This window comes from Suillus bovinus, assembly GCF_016758785.1.
Source record: "Suillus bovinus strain UH-Sbo-P2 chromosome Unknown EDB93scaffold_6, whole genome shotgun sequence".
Taxonomy (NCBI): Eukaryota; Fungi; Basidiomycota; class Agaricomycetes; order Boletales; family Suillaceae; genus Suillus; species Suillus bovinus.
The window spans coordinates 538,246-556,746 of record NW_024542062.1 but is presented as its reverse complement, the minus strand read 5'-3'; the positions used below and the strand labels follow the sequence as shown (position 1 = coordinate 556,746).

Here is an 18,501-nt window from a genome sequence, read left to right as displayed (position 1 = left end):
GGGGCTGCCATGATTTGCGCGTCTAAAAACGGCGGACTGGTGGCGCACGTCCCACACTAGGGCATTCGCGATTTCAAAGATGCGATCAGGACATTGGTGGGTCCTTAGACTAGAACGCACTGTCCTACATATAGTACCGCTCTGCAAAGGATATAAATTAGAAATAAATAAGATAAAAATGAAATAAAAATTTTGCTGCTATCAGTGTGTTGTTGAGTCCTGAATCAGTCAAGAAAGTGCATGTCGTTGCGGAGAAGGCTGATCGGGTGGCTGGGGATCGCTATCCTCCAGCGGATTTGAAGGTACTGTATGCAGAAACTCCACTTCCGAAAAGCACCTGAACTGTGCTACGAATCTGAGCCCCATTCTCAATGATTGCAACTGTACCTGTTGACGGCAAACTTTGTACATCAAGTAATTCCACCGATACTCGGTGCCGAATGTCTGACTAATGCAGATTGTACGACGCTGCATGCAGATTTTGTCCAGATACTATGCCATATACCGAATCTTCACAAGAGAACCATAAGTCAGAATGACATCTAGACTTCCTCCCGGGATCGAAGGAAACCTCATAGAATATGTTCAAGGGGGAGTGGGTGACTGGTTGTCATTCGACCACAAGCGGTTCTATACCAACGCGTTCATCATTCAGGGCGATAAGGTGTGTACTAGCGTTAAACAGTCCACCCATCCAAGGGGAACGCCCAGCTTCTCAGATTCTCCTCGGTTTGAAAAAACGTGGATTTGGCATCAACAAGTAAGCAAGCTTCCAAGTATCAGTCGCAATTGCGGAGTGTGATTTTGGAACCCACAATAACAGGTACAATGGGTTTGGTGGCAAGGTGGAACCAGGAGAAACGCTCACTGAAGCTGCGATACGCGAACTTAAAGTTTTTCAACTTCATTTCTATAAAACAAGTGCCAGATATTGATGTACGATTCAGGAAGAAGCCGACATCGATGCGCCCCTCGAGCACGCAGGATCACTGTTGTTCGTGACGAACGCCGTTGTATGGGCTTTCCAGATCGAGATATTTTCTGCTCGTTCGTACTCAGGAACACCTACAGAGTAGGTCTTTTTTGGTTGCGCAACGGCGGGTTTTGTTGAATTCAGGACTGGCCCCAGGTCAGACGAGATGCGACCGAAGTGGTTCTCATTTGCGTCACCCGCTACATGTGATGCAGACGCAATAGTACCACCTATCCCGTATGAAATGATGTGGGATGGTGATGCTCACTGGCTGCCCCTCCTAGCACAAGGGCGCAAATTTGTTGGCCGTATTGATTCTGTAACGCAAAACGATGGTGAATTTGCGATGACAAGGCACTGGTTTGGCACTGTTATTTAAGATAACTAAATGGATTTACACTACCAGTTGTAAGGGATGTCACTCTACTAGCCACGGACACCAGCTATATGGAATTCCCTTTGTACCGGTTCGAAGTACTACTTATGGAACTCCCTTTGTGCTCACTTATATATAAATAGTCGGTCCCTACTTTCTATAGCTCCAGTGAATAAACTCCCCCTCACTCATTCTCTCTTGGTCCGAATCATTCCCCGTCGAACTCAATCAACCAGCCTTACACAGTGTCTACAAAGAAATTACAGTACATCCAGTCACTTACCAATTCAAACTTGGGCATGCTAAAGAGCAGCTGATCACCGATCATCTTCTAGATAACCACATTTGAGCTATAATGCATTACTATTGGCAACAGGACACCGGGAAAACACACAAGTATTATAGTTGTTCAGAGACACGAGCGTAAGGTAACAGCAAAGTGTTGGACGTGAAATACAGTTAAACATTACAACTTAAGTCCGATGGATCTATATCTCGGCGTCGCCTGCATCGTCTAGTAAACATCTAAGTTTGATAAAGACATCGCTGCCTACAAAAATATCAGCAAGTCCGAAACGACGCATGAATACTTGGTCGAGCTCACCCCACCCGTCAAGCGAAAATAAATCCAATGAACCACCGAAATATCTAAACAGTCAATATGAGGCTAGACATGGATAAAAAACGAAGGCAAACACACTTTGCGTATAACCTACTCAGAGGGAGCCCATACCCTAGACCTGCAATTGTTCCAAGGCCCACTTGGACACCCTTCTCTGTGATCTCGCTAAAAAGGTTCCCGCATTCCCCTGCACTGCCACTCCCAATGGCTGCGCTCCCGCCAATATGCTGGGCGGCGTATGGTCCACCGTCTCCGTTTTGGTCATCGGCATACCCCGCGGTAGTGAAAGCATATGAGAATATACGAGCCATGTTGGACGCTGAGACGCCACCACCCTGGTCGCGAATTCGAATTGATAGGAATGGATGGGATGAAGTAGGGGGTGAGATGGTGATTTGTACGGGTGGTAGGGGGTGGGATGAAGCGAGGCCATGAAGCTTGTGGTGGTGCTCTACAGTAGCGCGAAACGCGTTCTTGAGCATTTCAGTGAGGATATATTCAAGATGCACAGGGACATAGCTAAGTGGAGGAAGATTATGCTGATAGGTTCTGTTGTACATATTTTGGACTTACGTGAATGTAGCTTCTGGACATCCGTCAATCGTAATGTTGGGGCTTGTGCCAAGGGTCGCCTCGCATAATTCGCTAACGAATGCGCCACATATGCGGACCATAACCGCGGGGGAGCACTTTGGATCAATGACACCATTGTGCATGAGCACGCTAGTCTCGGCGGCGCCGGGATCCGTAGCAAGTGCATGTGAGAGCGCGATATGTTGTTCAGCAATCAGGCGTACAGAGATACGAGATCTGATAGCACCATCGAGGAAGTTAGATATTTGAGTCGGAGACATGTATCGCGAGCACTCTTGGAATCTGAAAGTTGTTGAAGTCAGGTTAATTCAGAGTCAAGTACAAGGGTCAGCGCACCCCTTGGCCATGGTTGGTATATCGTTTCCATGTCTCTGCACGAGTATATCTAGTTCATCGACAAAGTGTTTATTGTCCTCGAGTGTGCGCACTTCAGGATAAGTGGCGAGTAATTTGAAGCTGTCTCTGTGACCGTTGAGAGTTCGTGCAATGTATGGATTAGTGCCGACAATGAATGGCAACCCCTCCAGGGCGCGGACACGCTGGGCCATACGTCTTGGTATCTCCGAGAGTACGTACGTGACTGAACGCAGCACAGATACAGGTGTTAAAGGGTTACCGAAGGACATGAGGGTCGAGAGCGTTAGAGGAAGTGGCGGATGTGCCGCGAATGAGTCGAGAAGTCGAGCAGATTCAGCAGACGGTGGCAACGGTGCACGACGAACATGGTACCGCCGCCGTTGGACGGTACGCGCTGTGAGGGCGCGCACGGGAAGACTTATCATCATCATGGATTGTACGGAACTAGTTCAAACTCTCAAGTCTCCCCTGAGTAGTAGCAGTTCCTTGATACTGATGGTTGGTGCAGGCTAACAAGCATGGCATTACCGGACACCCGGATTATGGCATCCTGAATCTAGCTCCCCCCTGAACCAACCACCAACCATCAGCAAGGCATCATATCTAATGCACACAAGGGATCCTCTGCACAAGATGGGTCCCTTTGGAGAGAGTATAGGCATGAGGCGGGCTCAAAATCAGTAAAAGATCACTGGGAAATAGCTATAGTATGAGTTAATATGAAAGTGAGACTTAGTTAAGTGTGCTCAGTGCTGCAAAGTCCTTGTCCACAACAGAATACTCAAGCGGTCCATGAAAATGCGTGATTTGGAAGAATAATACATGCAAACTTAAAGTCAAATAGTCTAGTTGTACACTTGATACAGTGGTCTGCGGTGGAAAATGCGGTGAGATTTCTTCCGAAAAATATGAATAATGAATGGCTTACGTTGACGAGAACTTCGTCCCTTGCCGCACGACCTTCTCTACTGCGTCGAGGAAGTCGCGCTCCGTGGCGACTTTCCGCCGGGCACGAATAGCAAACATGCCAGCCTGGACAGGATACAATCACAATATGTTTAGTGCCAAAGATAGGCAATTCTCACCTCAGTTGCAACTGACCGAAGCTCAGCACCCGTCGTATTGGGACATAACCGAGCAATAAGATCGAATCGAATGTCACGCTCAACACTCATACTGAAGAGAGTCATCAGCTAGGCCGATAAGTGTAGACATTTAGGTTCTAACCTCCGAGCATGAATCTTGAGAATATGAGCCCTGCCCTCATTATCAGGCAGTGAGAACTCAACCCGCCGATCAAGTCGACCGGGACGCAACAATGCAGGGTCAAGAGTATCTGGTCGATTTGTGGCCATGAGCACCTTGATATTACCTCGAGGGTCAAATCCATCCAGCTGGTTAATCAGTTCCAACATCGTGCGCTGCACTTCATTGTCACCACCAGCGCCATCGTCAAATCGCGCCCCACCGATAGCGTCGACTTCGTCAAAGAAAATAATGCAAGCCTTCTTTGAACGTGCCATCTCAAACAACTCGCGCACCATTCGTGCACCTTCGCCGACATACTTTTGCACAAGCTCAGAGCCAATGACGCGGATGAAGGTGGCATCTGTACGATTGGCGACTGCACGTGCACAGAGAGTTTTGCCGGTTCCGGGTGGCCCAAAGAGAAGGACGCCCTTTGGGGGATCAATACCGAGCTTGACAAAGCGCTCAGGCTTGGACAATGTCAGTAATTTAGCATCTTCGATCACAAGAATGACTCACTGATAGTAGCGGCGTCTCAACGACTTCACGCAGCTTCTCTATTTGTTCTTTGCATCCACCAACGTCCGAGTACGTGACGTCGGGCTTCTCTTCAACCTGCATCATCGTCACCGAAGCATCGATCTTAGGTGGCAGTGGGATCTGGATCTGATATTTATTCCGGTCCACACTGTTGAAATGTTAATGCACCAGAGTTTTATGCAAGTAATTCTACACACCCCACGCGCATACCCTCTTCGATATCTGTCGGTGCGACCCGATCACCGAGACCAACGACAAATTTAGCAATCTGTTTGATGTTAATGACGTATTTGTCCTGCTCGTCGGCCCCCTTCTGGCCTTGAGCAGCACCGACGGGGTTGACGGCGCGTGCAACCTCAGCTTTCTTGGGATCAACAGGAATAATTTTAGTACACCGCGCAACCTGTAGTGGATGGGCTCCCATGCGTTGTCGGTCAACTGGAAGATCCCAGAGATTTGGCGGAGCGAGGCCTGTGTCAGACTCCTTCACGCCTGCATTGAGATAAGTTTATGAACAGCACAAACAGTGTTGTGCGCACCAAGCTTTTCATCTATCCGTTTCTGAACTTCCTTGATGTCGTGTTCTGTCTTCTTCAACTTTGCGGCGTATGCGCCTTGGCCCTGTAGGGAATGTATTGTTGAGCGGACGGAGCGTATAGATATTGTACTTACATAGGTTTTGAGGATTTGGATATCACTAGTTGTAAGAGCTAAAAGGTGTTGGAGCAGAATAAATGCAAGGGATACGATTTACACACCTTGAATCTTCTCCTCCTTGTCGTCGCCCTTCTTCTCGTCTGCAGGAAATCAATGACAGCACAAGGGGTCAAGCTGTACATACATTTCTCCCAATCACTGCATAAATATCGTCAGCATAGATAGAAAAGGCGTGCTGAACAGACTTGCGCTTTTGGAGGCATCGTGTGGGATGGTGAAAGAAGTGTTGTGGACGGAGAGAATGGCGAGCAAGTACAGACTGCTTATGCTATGGGACGCGTCACTGCACTGGTGAACGCGCCCCGGCAACTACCGGTGATATTCACACTCCGCTTTGGGCATGCTGCCGGTAAGCTCGACTCAACACTTGTAGTTGTGTACGATGGCAGGTGCTCTCCAGAACGCAAAGCGCGACCTCCCAAAAATCCAAGATGAAGACCGCGAATCTCGCTTTGGTCACGTGTACGGCGTTTCAGGGCCTGTTGTCATCGCAGAGAACATGACTGGAGCTGCAATGTACGAGCTTGTTCGCGTCGGCCACGACGAGCTCGTCGGAGGTGCGCAGCCTTCGTACTGGAACGAAGCGAGACTCATTAGGTGTAGAGGTCATTCGAATAGAGGCAGATAAAGTAACGATTCAGGTGTACGAGGAGACGTCTGGTGTGACTGTCGGCGATCCTGTATTAAGGACAGGCAAACCCCTTAGTGTTGAGTTGGGCCCAGGTGTGTTCCTCGAATGATGTGCCATAAATTGTACTTCCTCAGCTTTCCCTAGGTCTGATGGGTAACATTGTCGATGGTATTCAGAGGCCACTTCGAGTAAGTGTTCATTCCAGCCGCGGAGATAATCTTATTTAATGGAACAGTCCATCCAAGAACTGTCCAAATCAATCTACATCCCTCGCGGCATCAACACAGAGGCACTGGATCGCTCGATATCCTGGGACTTTACCCCTGCCACATATAAGGTGATTCGACACTGATTCGGCACTAGTAATGTACTGATTGATCTGCATAAGGTCGGCGACCACATATCAGGCGGTGATATCTTTGGCGGTGTCTACGAGAACTCGCTCGTTGACAACCACAAGATCATGCTTCCTCCTCGTGCTCTCGGTACCATCACCCGCATCGCGGAAAGGGGCAGCTATACAGTCGATGTGCGTCCGCAGCACAATTACATTCATAAGCTCTGTACCTGATTTTCTTCATTAGGACATCGTGTTAGAAACCGAGTTTGAGGGTCGGACAACAAAGCACACCATGATGCAGTTGTGGCCAGTTCGTGCACCTCGACCCGTTGCCGAGAAACAAACCGCCGATTTCCCCTTGTTGACTGGTCAGCGCATCCTGGACGCACTTTTTCCGTGTGTATGTTTCACCATCAATGATTTACCGCTGACCAGCACATAGATGCGTGCAAGGTGGCACTACTGCCATCCCCGGTGCTTTCGGTTGCGGAAAGACTGTCATCTCGCAAGCGCTCTCCAAGTTCTCAAATAGCGACATCATCATCTATGTCGGATGTGGTGAGCGAGGAAATGAGGTGCGTTAACTGAGATGTCTCAAATTACTTCATTCCTCATATACCATTTTTAGATGGCTGAAGTGTTGATGGAGGTGATATCACTGCCTATCCGTACAACATAAGCACACGCTGACGTCTTTTAGTTCCCTGAACTTACAATGGAGATTGGCTCTCGCCAAGAACCCATTATGAAGCGTACCACGCTCGTTGCTAACACTTCCAATATGCCAGTTGCAGCTCGCGAGGCCTCGATTTACACCGGCATCACACTCTCGGAATACTTCCGGGATCAGGGTTCGAATGTCGCGATGATGGCAGATTCAACATCGCGTTGGGCTGAGGCGCTACGTGAGATTTCGGGTCGTCTGGCAGAGATGCCGGCTGATTCAGGATATCCTGCATATCTGGGGACCAAGCTGGCGAGCTTTTACGAGCGCGCCGGGAAAGTGAAGTGTTTGGGTAGTCCAGTGAGGCAAGGAACAGTGTCGATTGTGGGGGCGTAGGTAGGAATTACTTTTGTGTGGACATTATTCTCACCACATTCCAGTGTGTCACCTCCGGGCGGTGACTTCTCGGATCCTGTCACATCCGCTACACTTGGTATCGTGCAGGTCTTCTGGGGCCTCGACAAGAAGCTCGCACAGCGCAAGCATTTCCCGTCCGTTAACTGGAACTTGTCGTACTCCAAGTACACGAAAGTGCTTGAGCCTTACTATGAGTCCAACTCACCAGGCTTTGTCTCTTTACGCATGAAAACGAAGGAGATCCTGCAGAAGGAGGAGGATCTCGCTGAGATCGTGCAACTTGTAGGGAAAAGCGCGCTTGGAGAATCGGACAAAATTACGCTGGAGGTTGCACGGATGCTCAAGGACGACTTCCTGCAACAGAACGGCATGAGCGAGTACGACCGCTACTGTCCATTCTACAAGACTGCGGGGATGTTGAAGAATTTTGTGGCGTTCCACGATTCGGCGCTGAGAGCTGTAGCGCAAGGCGATCTGACGTTTGCGAGAATCAAGGATACTGCGAGTGATCTCATGTTTAAACTCTCTCAGATGAAATTCGAGGTACGTGTCTGTCATTCTCCTGTGATTTCTTTTCTTCATCGAGTTTGTCTGTCAGTCACCCTCGCAAGGACAGGAGCACATCATGCTGAAGCTGGACGCGCTGCACACGGAAATCCAGGACAAATTCCGCCAAATGGTAGAGTAGATCGAATATGCTCGCGGTCTCACGTTGTCGTAACACTTTGTAGCTTATAGCATAATACCAGTTATCACTTTGCACTCTGCACTGCAGCGCGTACACGTAGAAAGTTCTGCGGGCGGGCGCACTGTCTCCTCGTTTTCAGGGTCGTTGTATTGTGTAATGCGCAGTTGATGCCGCGCTCATGCTGCGGAGAGCATTTAGGGGTAATATAAGACTCTTAGCCCCACTTATTGCACCTCTACCATTGATCCTACTGATACATCAGAAGTAGGCGCAAGTCATTATGAGAATTCATAATCTTGTCCCGATACTCTGCGTTGGAGGCGCGTATGCTCTTCCTACGCTTTCTTGGCTTCCGCAATTTCCTTCCGAGGGATTGGTTCGCTGCTGGGGCATATTTGCGCCCCTTTCAGAGGATAGGACGATTTACCAGGTTTTGAAAGACGACGAAAGGTCACTCATCATTGCATCGGGTCTGACATATTCTAATGGCTTAGCAGGTACTCGCGTTTAGTCAAAGCCATCAATTTAAGCGACAGGATCATCGACCTTTTGGACGACCCTGCAGCCAGGTAAGTGCCCCTATGCCAATGCTCCTCGCCTACTCGACGTTATTCCTCTTTAGCGTCACTTTTTTTGCGGTTCCAAATACAGGTATCCCACATCGTCAGCCCTCGCACGGGGACGACGACGACAATCATCAGCTCGGTTCTGCAACTTTCGTACCTAAGCTTGGGGATGAGCTTGATGTCGCTCATGACCTTGGCCACCTCGTCCTTCAGGTTGAAGAACTTGATGACATTCCTGAGTCTCGTTACAAGGACCACCGTAAGGAGGCACTTGGCCGCATCATTCGCGGTATCCTCGCGTATCACATCTTGCCTGAAAAATTGGATTCTACTGCGCTCGTTCAAAACTCCACCTATGCAACGAACCTGACATTGAAGGATGGGAGCATGAACTATCAGCCATTACGCTTGAGCGTCCAGAGCACGATTGTTCCCCCTCGACTCAGGATCAATACTGTGGTAGATGTCATAAGTCGAGATACTGAGGCTAGTAACGGTGAACTGGATTTGATACTAAATTATGGATACATGCTTACTCCGAATTAGGTGTCATCCACAGTATTAACATTCCACTCCTGCCTCCCCCTTCCTTGTTTAGTGAGATGTTTGTTGTCCCTGAAGTCTTTTCATACGTGGTAAGCTTTTTATCCAGTTCCTTTTTATTCCCTCTTATATTTTACATTGTCTAGACGTCTGCTATTCAACGGGTGGATTTAACTGGCGCAATTGATCGCTGGTGGACTCCCGGTAAAGATGGTGGTCATGGATCATTCGTCGGCGCAGAAATCACCACTTTCTTTGCCCCCACATCAACAGCATTCCAGCGTCTTCCAAAAAAATTAAGGCTTTTCTTATTTTCGTCCCTTTGGCGCTAAAGCGCTCAAGAAACTTTTGGAGTATCATATCGTACCTCAAGTCGTGCTGCACACAGGTGAATACACTCAGACAGTCGTGTTATCCTGGATCTAACCGCAATTGTCGATAGACTACGTGCACGATGCTGCATCTTGTACTGCCTTCATTGGTGACCAGGATGCTGGTGTCTTCACAGAGCCTCCCGGCAACCCTTTATACGCTTACAATCTCACTCTTCCCACCCTGCTGGAGAATCATTCTTTGAATGTTCAGGTTGCGCGCTACAAAGCCAAGATTCCCCTTCCTGGTCCTGCCGGTTACTTTACCAGGTTCGTGGTCAACGGTCGCCATGTTGGACCATATGATATTCCCGCTCGGAATGGCGCTTTGCATGTCATTACGAACTTGCTCGATCCTCGTGGCCACCACAAAGAAGATCATAAACACCATGGGCATGAATCGGTTGACGTCGACTGGGAGGATTGGGAGGAGTGGCTGCCACAATGGGCCATGCAAGATTAAGCCCACAGGTATTTCGCAACCCATCTATCATAGATGTGATGATGTGAAGTAACTGATTTTTGACTTGAACGTATATATTCGTGTTCTACAAAGTTTTGCACGCGGTATTATCTATCTAATGTACAATCAGAAAGCATGAATGACCAGGCTGTATTTCTGCAGTTGTATACATGCATTTGATCTTTGTAGGGTGACACGCCGCGATGGCTGCTGCCAAATGTGCATGGACGGTATCCCCGACGTTATCCGAAACCGTCAAGCTGTATAAGATTACTGAAATCAACCAACGAAAGACCTGCTGGGTGCTGGAATCGCTTGTATATGTAAAAACAAAGCTAGAGTCACCTATTTTCATCAAATTTCAGTTGTAAACTCTCTGAGGGATGCCGATATGAGGTTCAGACGTGCAAATCACAGGAAGGTAGAAAACTATATTGAGTGAAGTGATGCGAGCATTACGATGATATGCAGAAAACCTATGGGATAACATGCAAATGACAAGTAGGGGGTAAAATACAGCAGACCGGGTATGAAGAAGGAAGGCCAACTTGTTGTAGGTAGGACTTTAGCAACTAGCAAAATTCCCCAAGGAGTAAGTACTAGAAAGCACAACGAAAGTGTTTGCGTCAATTGTGCACCGTTGCTCATTTCAAAGAGGCTGTCGTCTGCAGCCAGCTCATAAGCTCTTGTTCGAACGGCATTTCCGATGAGGATTGACGACTCACTGCGAACCCACCGAGTGTCCGGCTGGAATATTGGGAGGAAAGGCCGTGGGACTGGCCGGACCGGTACGTCCGAGATGATGATCCTACAGTAGTCGTGCTTGGAGTAGAGGGTACTCCGTTCGTGGTCGTTCGTGAAGTCCTGGCGGTCAACAGAGTGGGAGCACTAATCTGTGACTTCTTGGGTGTCTCAGCGACTTTGGTTCTAGATGAAGAAAGCAAAGTCTTCGTAGTAGCTGGTGAAGGGCTAGTGATCTTGCCTCGACGTCCTGCACGGAGGAAATTATGTTGCAGTGCTGCTTGAGGTTTCATCCTTCGCTCGGGATCCCATACAAGACAGCGCGCAATGAAGTCAACAAAGTCATCATCTTGACACCGTAAGACTTGAGCAAGTGTTTTTGTACCTGGTCGTCTACGACGACCTTTGGAGTTCACCACAGGTCTGGGTGCACCATTGTTGTCTGGAAAGGGTCAGGAAAGTGATCCAAGGTCATCAATATGTCATCTTACCGAAGAAGAGTCGCTTTCGGGAGCTACGATTAATGAAGTCCTTATCTGGGGGCCCCAAGACCTCCATGATACAAGACAATTGCTCCTGCTCGTTTTCACCAGGGAAGATAGGGAATCCTGTATAGAGCTCGGCGAGAATGCAACCCAAACTCCACATGTCGATAGCCATGTGATAGTTCATGCCCAGGATAACTTCAGGCGACCGATAGAAACGACTCTGAATATAAGTATAGACTACGCACGGCTCAGTAAAATCTTAGAAACCATAGCAAAAATTAACTAACTCTTCTCGTGCTCTAAGCAGCTACTGCCGAAGTCTATGACCTTGATAGCACTCTTTGCAGGGTGTCGTAACAAGACATTCTAAACGGAGCCGTAAGACAATGTGCATGCAATGGAAGAATAACGAACCTCTGGCTTGAGATCGCAATGCACTATGCGATGATGCCGCATCAAGCACAGAGACAATATCATCTGGCTCGTGAAGCGTCTTATCAGCGCGGTTGTGAATCCCACAAAACCGTTCGCTTTGATCAGTTCGTACAAATTGATGCTAAGTAGTTCCATGGCAATGCAAAGGTGATTGCGGAAGTAGAAATGCTCAGTCATCTTGATGACATGGTGCTTCTCTTCGTGGTCCTAAAAGACGCGTTAATTTTTTGAGAGCGATGTAAGTATGGATGCATACCCATTTACGAAGATTGTCTAGGATCTTGATCTCCACTAGTGCTTGGTGATGGAAACGCTTTTTGTTGCGGATGATCTTAATCGCAACGGATTCACCTGTCTGGTGATCTCTGCAGCTCAACACTTGACCGAACGAGCCCTTGCCTAAGGTATCCATGATTTCGTAGCGGAAAGCAAGATGATCACCGTTGACCACTTGATAATCACCACGTTCATCATCATAACCGAAATTATTGACAACAATCTCAGGATGAGCCTTCTTCTTCGGGCTCCCAGAACCTATACAGTAGACCTGAGGATAGTTGAGAATCTCTTCTTTCTCATAATCGGACAGGAACTGAGCCTGGGAAGAGTTTAACACCTCTGCGTGCAAGATCAATAATTGAACTTCTCCGGGTAGAAAGCAACTGACCCTGAGGCGTCAATCCGGGACTTGGTGTTATCGGTTCTGGAAACTTAAGCAGATCGTCCAATTCAGCCTGCGACGCCCCGTGTGCCATCTTCTTAGTCTGCTGCCGTCTGATGTATTGCATCATCTCTTCATCGCCAAGGAGTTCCTCTTCATCAATGGTGCTGGGGACCGGAGAAGGAGTTGATAGCGATTGACGACTGGAGGCAGGAGTCCCTGCTTGAGCCCGGTGTACGCTCGTCGTTGAACCATTGTTATTTGAAGAACGTGTGGAGAGAGAAATCTTCGGGCTGAGCAGTTTCAAACCTTTTGACGGAGACAAAGCAGAAAACCTATGCGAGTGCGTTATTTCATTGGGAGGAGCTACCGAGGTAGTGGAAGCCACAGAGCCCGTAGACGCTTTACGTAGAGTACTGAAGGAGACCGAATCACGATTGGACTTTCGAGGGATGCCGCCAGCAGATGGGGGCCCAGAGACCTGCCTTGGAACTCGGGAATTGGTCGAGGGAGAAGCTCGGACGGAGACCCGCCTCGTCGTTGTCGTTTCGCCTGATGCCTTCGCAACTTGTGCGTCACCATTCTCCAGAACACCAAACTCGTTCATCGTGGGATCGGCAGGCGTGGGCGAAGGGTCCGTCGAAGGGGCAGTGACATTGAGGCTGATGCGACGGTTGGATGCAGTTGCACCTCCAAGTCCGGGAGATCCTGCAGCTGAGGTACGGCTCGAAATGCGAGGAATCTTGGTTGGTGTTTCCTTTGACATGCTACCTATGGAGTTCAATAGCACTGAAGGTGGGTAATCCTTCGCTTCCTTCGTCACACAGTACCCAGTGGTTCCAACTGATGGCGACCCCGCGATTGTGGGCAACGGTTGGTTTCGACTCCGCAGCGAAGCATCTGACTGCTTTTGCATTGAGCTTACAGTCTGCGAGGTCACACGTGATATAGATGGCGTTCGAGTGACGGTAGATGCAGGGGTAGACGCTGAGGAACTGTTCTTTAAATTCGCAACACGCTGAGCAGTGGTGGCAGGTAATGCGGACATCTGCATGGGTGGTAAAGCAATGGCAGAAGCTCCTTTTTTTGGATCTGTGGACGATAGAGTCTGGTGGGTCCACAGTATTGTCAGATTCATTCTGGATACAAACAGCGGGAAGGCACACACCTTGCCTCTCTTACGTCCCATCAACAAAGATATCCTGCTTTCACTACGGTCCTTCTGGTCTTGCTTCGACTTCTCCTTCTCTGGATCCTTGGACCTTGCGCTGTCCTTGAAAGTGCCACTATCACTCTTATCCCCATGCAGACTTCTCCGCGAACTAGATTTCAACAATGAAGGCAGGCCAAGGCTAAGCACAGACGATTTCTTCTGTGAAGAGGCGGGAGTAGCCGGAATGGAACGATTTGATTCTTTATTTGGAGAGCGGCTTGCCTTTACGTGATGGGCTGCAGAACCACCCATACCTGATGATGATAGCGTCGGTGATACTGACGTGATGACTGAGTTTGAAGGAGGCATTTGCATGCTCTGAGAGGACGAGCGACGGAAGAATGGTATGGATGATGGCGTGAGACGTTTAGATTGATGACGCCGCATCGACGAAGGGCTGAGCGGGGCATTATGAGCAGCGGACAAGGCAGACGTCGTGTGATGGCTGGCGCTGGAAGCTGTTCCAGCACGGCTAGGAGCCTTGCCAGATAAGACAGCGGGGGACTTCGGAGTGCGGGTAGATCCAACAGACGACATGGATGCGAGGGATGCAGCAGATGCCATCGCATCCGGGTGACCAGGAGACCAAGAAGTACCAGGAGCAACGGGAGGAGAAAGCGCTTGCTCCCTAGATCCTGACTTCCGCAACTGCTGCCCGAACATCTGCGTCGATCGGGGACTGAGAGGGAAACTTGAAGACTTGGTTGACGGCGAATCTTTCCCCTTCATCGACGACATTGATGGTGTGAGTTTGATATTGAGTGCATTCGAGAAACTCCACTTCTTCGAGGGCGTCTTGGTGATTGAAGGAGCAGACTCGGGAGCGGAGTGGCTTCCGTGATTCGCAGATGATTGCAAGTATTGGGCGTGCGAATGTGACAGTGGCTTCGAAGAACCAGGGGGAACCTCTAATGACATAGTGCGGTCAATGTCGCTCTCATCGGCGCCAGAAGGGGGGAATGCAATCCCATGCGAGGACTGGGGAGGGGAACGATAAGTAGATAAGTCCTTGGGTAACGGTGGGACGGGAGGCACCCGATCTTCTTCCAGAGCTTCACCGCTGGCGGCGAAGGAAGGTTGACGGTCCTTAAACGCTGCCACATCACCACCTGAGTATGCACTAGAGATATCGCTACCCGCGCTGTTCCGCCTTCCCTTCCCTGCACTAGTCGAATGACGCCCAGATGCCGAAGGGCCGGATACTGAAGTCATGCTGGTAGCTGTTGACATAGATGCGGAATCACGCGAACTCGTCGGGGTGGTTGTGTATGTAGTGGACGATGCAGACCCACGCTTTGGAGTGAAACTCAACCGTGTACTCATAGAACCAGGCTTTTTTGGAGTTTTCTCAAGGCCAGATGAGCTATACGCATGTTCGTCACTGCCAATAATTCCACCACTTCGAACTTCAGAATGCTCCTGCGAAGTATCCCCGGAAAGAGAAATACCAAGGCCAATAGGCTGACGCTGAGAGATTTCCTCCTTTCTCTCCCTGTCCTTAGTGCTGGCTCGGCGAGAAATTTTGCCTCCACCGTCAGAGCTGACGCCCTCCCAGTGCACCCCAGATCTGCTAGCAGTGCCGGCGGGTGTTCCAGGGCGACTCATACTCGAAGGCCTTCCAAAACTTCCAACGCTTGCACGTGCGCGTGCAGTCTTCATCGACAGTCCGTCGAGCTTACGCAAAGCATCAGCGTGGGCATCGTCATCTAAACCCGACCACCCTTCCTGCGTCCCGCGGAGAAGCGAGTGTGCAACACTAGGGGAGGAATGAGCTGGTGGTTGACCTTGAGACTGTGCCATATCCTTGTGGGATGATGATGGACGCAGAGGTGGATTGGTAGTACTGGTGGCACTGCCAGCGTGCCGAAGAATATGTTGAATAGAAGTTGTCGAAGGAGAGGGAGGAAGGTGGGAAAAATCTGTGGTATGCACACGCCGAGAGTGTGCGTGAAGGGCAGCCTCATGACTCGACGACGAAGATCCAGCAGAAAGTTGACGCGTATGTTTCTCTCTTTCCAAATGTACAGGAGTAGCATCGATCGGAGGGGGTACACCGGAAGGTTTGCCTGGTGTACTAACAGCAAGACTTTCCCGACGCCGGACACGATCGCGAGAGGTGCTTCCAGAAACACTGGACCCAATGCTACGATGCTTGCGCGTCGATGCAGATTTCTCATCCTTGTCTCTGGTTGTTGAGCTGGTGCGGTCTTTTGGAACACCCGACAACTTAGAGACAAGAGCACCGGTATTGTCCATCTCAAATTCGTCCGACGTGCGCTTCTTAGCCTTACGCTGGGAAGTAAAAGCGCTAGGAGGAGACGCAACCACTGGACCACCGAGCAAGGGTTGCTCAGTAGGGAGAGGTGGTAAAAGTGGCGAGGGTGGCTCTTCTGGAGATGCAGGGTGATGTTTAGGTAAATGAGTGGGATGTAACAACTCAGAGCCGAAAGGCTTGCGGGGATACAAAATTTCCTCTCCTCCACTTTCATCCGCCATAGATCTACGTGAGCGGAGAGTACGGGTAACAGATTTTGCGTCCACTGGCTACAAACCACTTGTTAGTTTATATAACGTCAGTCTGACAAAATCATACCTCATCTTTGCCGTCTGACTCGCCGTCGACTGCCTCGATGGTCCATGGACTATCGGGGCCATCCTTGTCAACTTCGGCTATGACTAATTCGGTGGCATCCTCCTCGAGGACATCATCTCCGTGAATCTGCTCATCGTGGCCATCTGTATCTTCGTCATGTGTATGCCTCTGTATTTTACCCCATCTTGGGGTAGTTAGCTCGCCTACGCCTACGAGGCCCATCCTATCAATGTTGGCCGGATCGCGCCCTGGCGTAACTGGTTCATTGGGGTTGCGCGTTTCAGGTGTCATGGGAGGAAATCCTGGTTCGGGTAACTGCGATGCAGGCGAGTCTGCTGGAGTCTGAATGCCAAAATAGTACGGGTCGAGGGAGGACGAAACCGATCCCGAACGCGATGGGATTTCAGCGTCTGTGTCCATCGGTAACAATTCGTCGTCAGGTGGCGCTGCTGAGATATGAAGTCTGGGCTGATTAAACCTTCAGTGTGAATCTGACACGGATTTGAGGTGATATTACCTGTGTGTTATGGACTTGGTGGATATCTAGGCCATCGTTCTCGTCCACGATTTTCTTGTCGCCTCCTTGGGTGGTAAACGGAAGGTGAAGTTCGTGCTCACGTTGGCTCTCTAAAAGCGCAGACGTGGCCGACATTCCAGAGGAAGATCAAGAACGAGTGAGAGAAACACGTAAACGACACCGTGGAACTCGAAAAAAAAGCAACACGCGGTGGGTAAAGAAGAAAGAAAAGAGAAAGGTGAACGAGATCTTGATACTTATCTGCCGTTGTTGGGTAGTATGATAGCGATGCTGGTCGCCGTTGTTGACGACGACTAGCAAGAGCTCGAGCAGAGAACACTCAGAGTCTCATAGTACGTACTGACTCTGGCCTGCGCCCGTTATTTTGCTTTGTTTGCACTTGCAGTGGCTCATTCTTGGGGAAAAGGTTTACATTTGCCGAAAAAAATACAACTGACGACTAGCACTATTGATCGATCGCTAGCCACCTTAAGACAGTTGAATCCAGTCGTGAGCAAGGTGATTGATGAGAAATAGCCATGAGTTTGCGGAGATATGAAGATTTGTGAAGAGTTCATATAAAGCTATGTAAACCGCTTAATTCTGGTTGCAGAAGATAATCCTGGCACGTAAGGATTCCATGCTGCAGGTATGGTCACCCGTCGCTTCGATATGACATGACTCACAAGCCTGGCGAAAACCTAAGCGATTAGTATGTATGTTCATTTAGCATTATGTAACTGGGCGCTGAGTAGATGGGTACAACGCGGATTCCTGGAGCGTCATGAATGTCATCTCCGTCGAAAACGGTAGAATCGCGGAATATGATGGTATCTTGGGTAAAGATTCTGGGCAGAATAAGGATCCGGCCGCAAGGAGAAACTTGACACCATCAATCTCGGTTCGCTACCTGCAGTGGAATGTAATACGTCCTTACCTGGCCGTAACTCGTGTTTGCGGCTGGACAAAGCCGACCTTGAGAAATGTGACGAACAACGAGAGTCGCGGTCTCAAATCCAAGTATAAGCGCGGAGCCAGGCTGATTTCGGGTACCCGTTGGCATCACACGCTGAATCGTCAATTCAAGGTGAAAATAGCCGATGGAACGACGTACCGGACGGAATCTATTCACTACATAATAATCAGTAGTTTTAGACAAAGGTTTTTGGCCATGTCTTTGTGTGAAATGAAAACAAATATGACACAGGGTCGTCCTCCGGGTATTTAAGTCTACAGAGGATAAAAAGGGTTTTGTTGGAACTCAGCGCAACTTCCGACCCCTCTTACTTTCTAACTCCATCACTGACAGTCCGCCAGCTCAGCGAAAGTCTCATTGTTCAGGTGGGTTCTCACAATCGAAACTGACATATTGCTGTCAATTGACAATCGGCCATCATGTGCTTATCATCTTCTAGTATATCTGTGTGCTTGTTCAACAACATTTCGTCTTTGAGCTCACAATCCTCTATTCGGTGTCAACTTCTCAGCATTCACGAGTTATACGACTTCGGTTCCCACCACGTGAAGGACCAAGGGCCGGAAGTGCGTCGAACTCGTGTAGCAAAGAGCCCTGAGCTAATCTGGAATCCGAATCGTACTAATTCTTCCGCTCCTCCACCGTCTTTCCTACTTACCTCGTGCCTTTACCCACAGCAATATTCTTCCAATTTCCTATACATCCATAAAAGTCAACAATCTTGAACCATCAGCACTCAGGGCCGCCACATACAGTCTCTTCTTCTC

At 49.3% G+C, this 18,501-nt stretch overlaps 5 protein-coding genes across 5 annotated transcripts; 3 read left to right on the top strand and 2 right to left on the bottom strand.

Annotated features, from left to right (window-relative positions):
- The first annotated feature begins 206 nt into the window (after positions 1-206).
- On the top strand, positions 207-1,599 carry EDB93DRAFT_741840 (NUDIX hydrolase domain-like protein). The gene is made up of 5 exons (XM_041457295.1): positions 207-664; positions 720-760; positions 824-893; positions 948-1,072; positions 1,130-1,599. Exons 1-5 carry the CDS (start codon positions 536-538, stop codon positions 1,350-1,352), a joined length of 588 nt encoding a protein of 195 aa, XP_041311785.1. The 5' UTR covers positions 207-535; the 3' UTR covers positions 1,353-1,599.
- Positions 1,473-5,776, bottom strand: EDB93DRAFT_1220303 (uncharacterized protein). Its single transcript, XM_041451135.1, has 16 exons — positions 5,617-5,776; positions 5,552-5,565; positions 5,469-5,507; positions 5,250-5,420; positions 4,908-5,202; positions 4,690-4,858; positions 4,150-4,640; positions 4,008-4,098; positions 3,851-3,954; positions 3,780-3,792; positions 3,537-3,624; positions 2,902-3,316; positions 2,545-2,847; positions 2,050-2,490; positions 1,954-1,997; positions 1,473-1,899 (listed from the first exon to the last, which is right to left on the bottom strand). The coding sequence occupies exons 1-16, from the start codon at positions 5,628-5,630 to the stop codon at positions 1,838-1,840; spliced, it is 2,754 nt and encodes a 917-aa protein (XP_041311784.1). The 5' UTR covers positions 5,631-5,776; the 3' UTR covers positions 1,473-1,837.
- A 33-nt stretch (positions 5,777-5,809) lies between these two features.
- EDB93DRAFT_1077790 (V-type ATPase) lies at positions 5,810-8,167 on the top strand (the record flags this gene model as incomplete). The annotated part of the gene is made up of 11 exons (XM_041445338.1): positions 5,810-5,984; positions 6,031-6,150; positions 6,203-6,246; positions 6,294-6,395; positions 6,447-6,587; positions 6,643-6,794; positions 6,841-6,973; positions 7,027-7,047; positions 7,099-7,454; positions 7,503-8,022; positions 8,078-8,167. The coding sequence occupies 11 exons, from the start codon at positions 5,810-5,812 to the stop codon at positions 8,165-8,167; spliced, it is 1,854 nt and encodes a 617-aa protein (XP_041311783.1).
- A 243-nt stretch (positions 8,168-8,410) lies between these two features.
- On the top strand, positions 8,411-9,732 carry EDB93DRAFT_741764 (uncharacterized protein). The gene is made up of 6 exons (XM_041457294.1): positions 8,411-8,617; positions 8,665-8,736; positions 8,790-9,229; positions 9,280-9,368; positions 9,423-9,664; positions 9,719-9,732. The coding sequence occupies exons 1-5, from the start codon at positions 8,448-8,450 to the stop codon at positions 9,606-9,608; spliced, it is 957 nt and encodes a 318-aa protein (XP_041311782.1). The 5' UTR covers positions 8,411-8,447; the 3' UTR covers positions 9,609-9,664; positions 9,719-9,732.
- Positions 9,733-10,754: 1,022 nt separating this feature from the next.
- On the bottom strand, positions 10,755-16,893 carry EDB93DRAFT_1100830 (uncharacterized protein; the record flags this gene model as incomplete). The annotated part of the gene is made up of 9 exons (XM_041447045.1): positions 10,755-11,293; positions 11,343-11,576; positions 11,627-11,705; positions 11,754-11,981; positions 12,031-12,392; positions 12,442-13,543; positions 13,604-16,192; positions 16,242-16,709; positions 16,759-16,893. The coding sequence occupies 9 exons, from the start codon at positions 16,891-16,893 to the stop codon at positions 10,755-10,757; spliced, it is 5,736 nt and encodes a 1,911-aa protein (XP_041311781.1).
- Between the last annotated feature and the right edge of the window lie 1,608 nt (positions 16,894-18,501).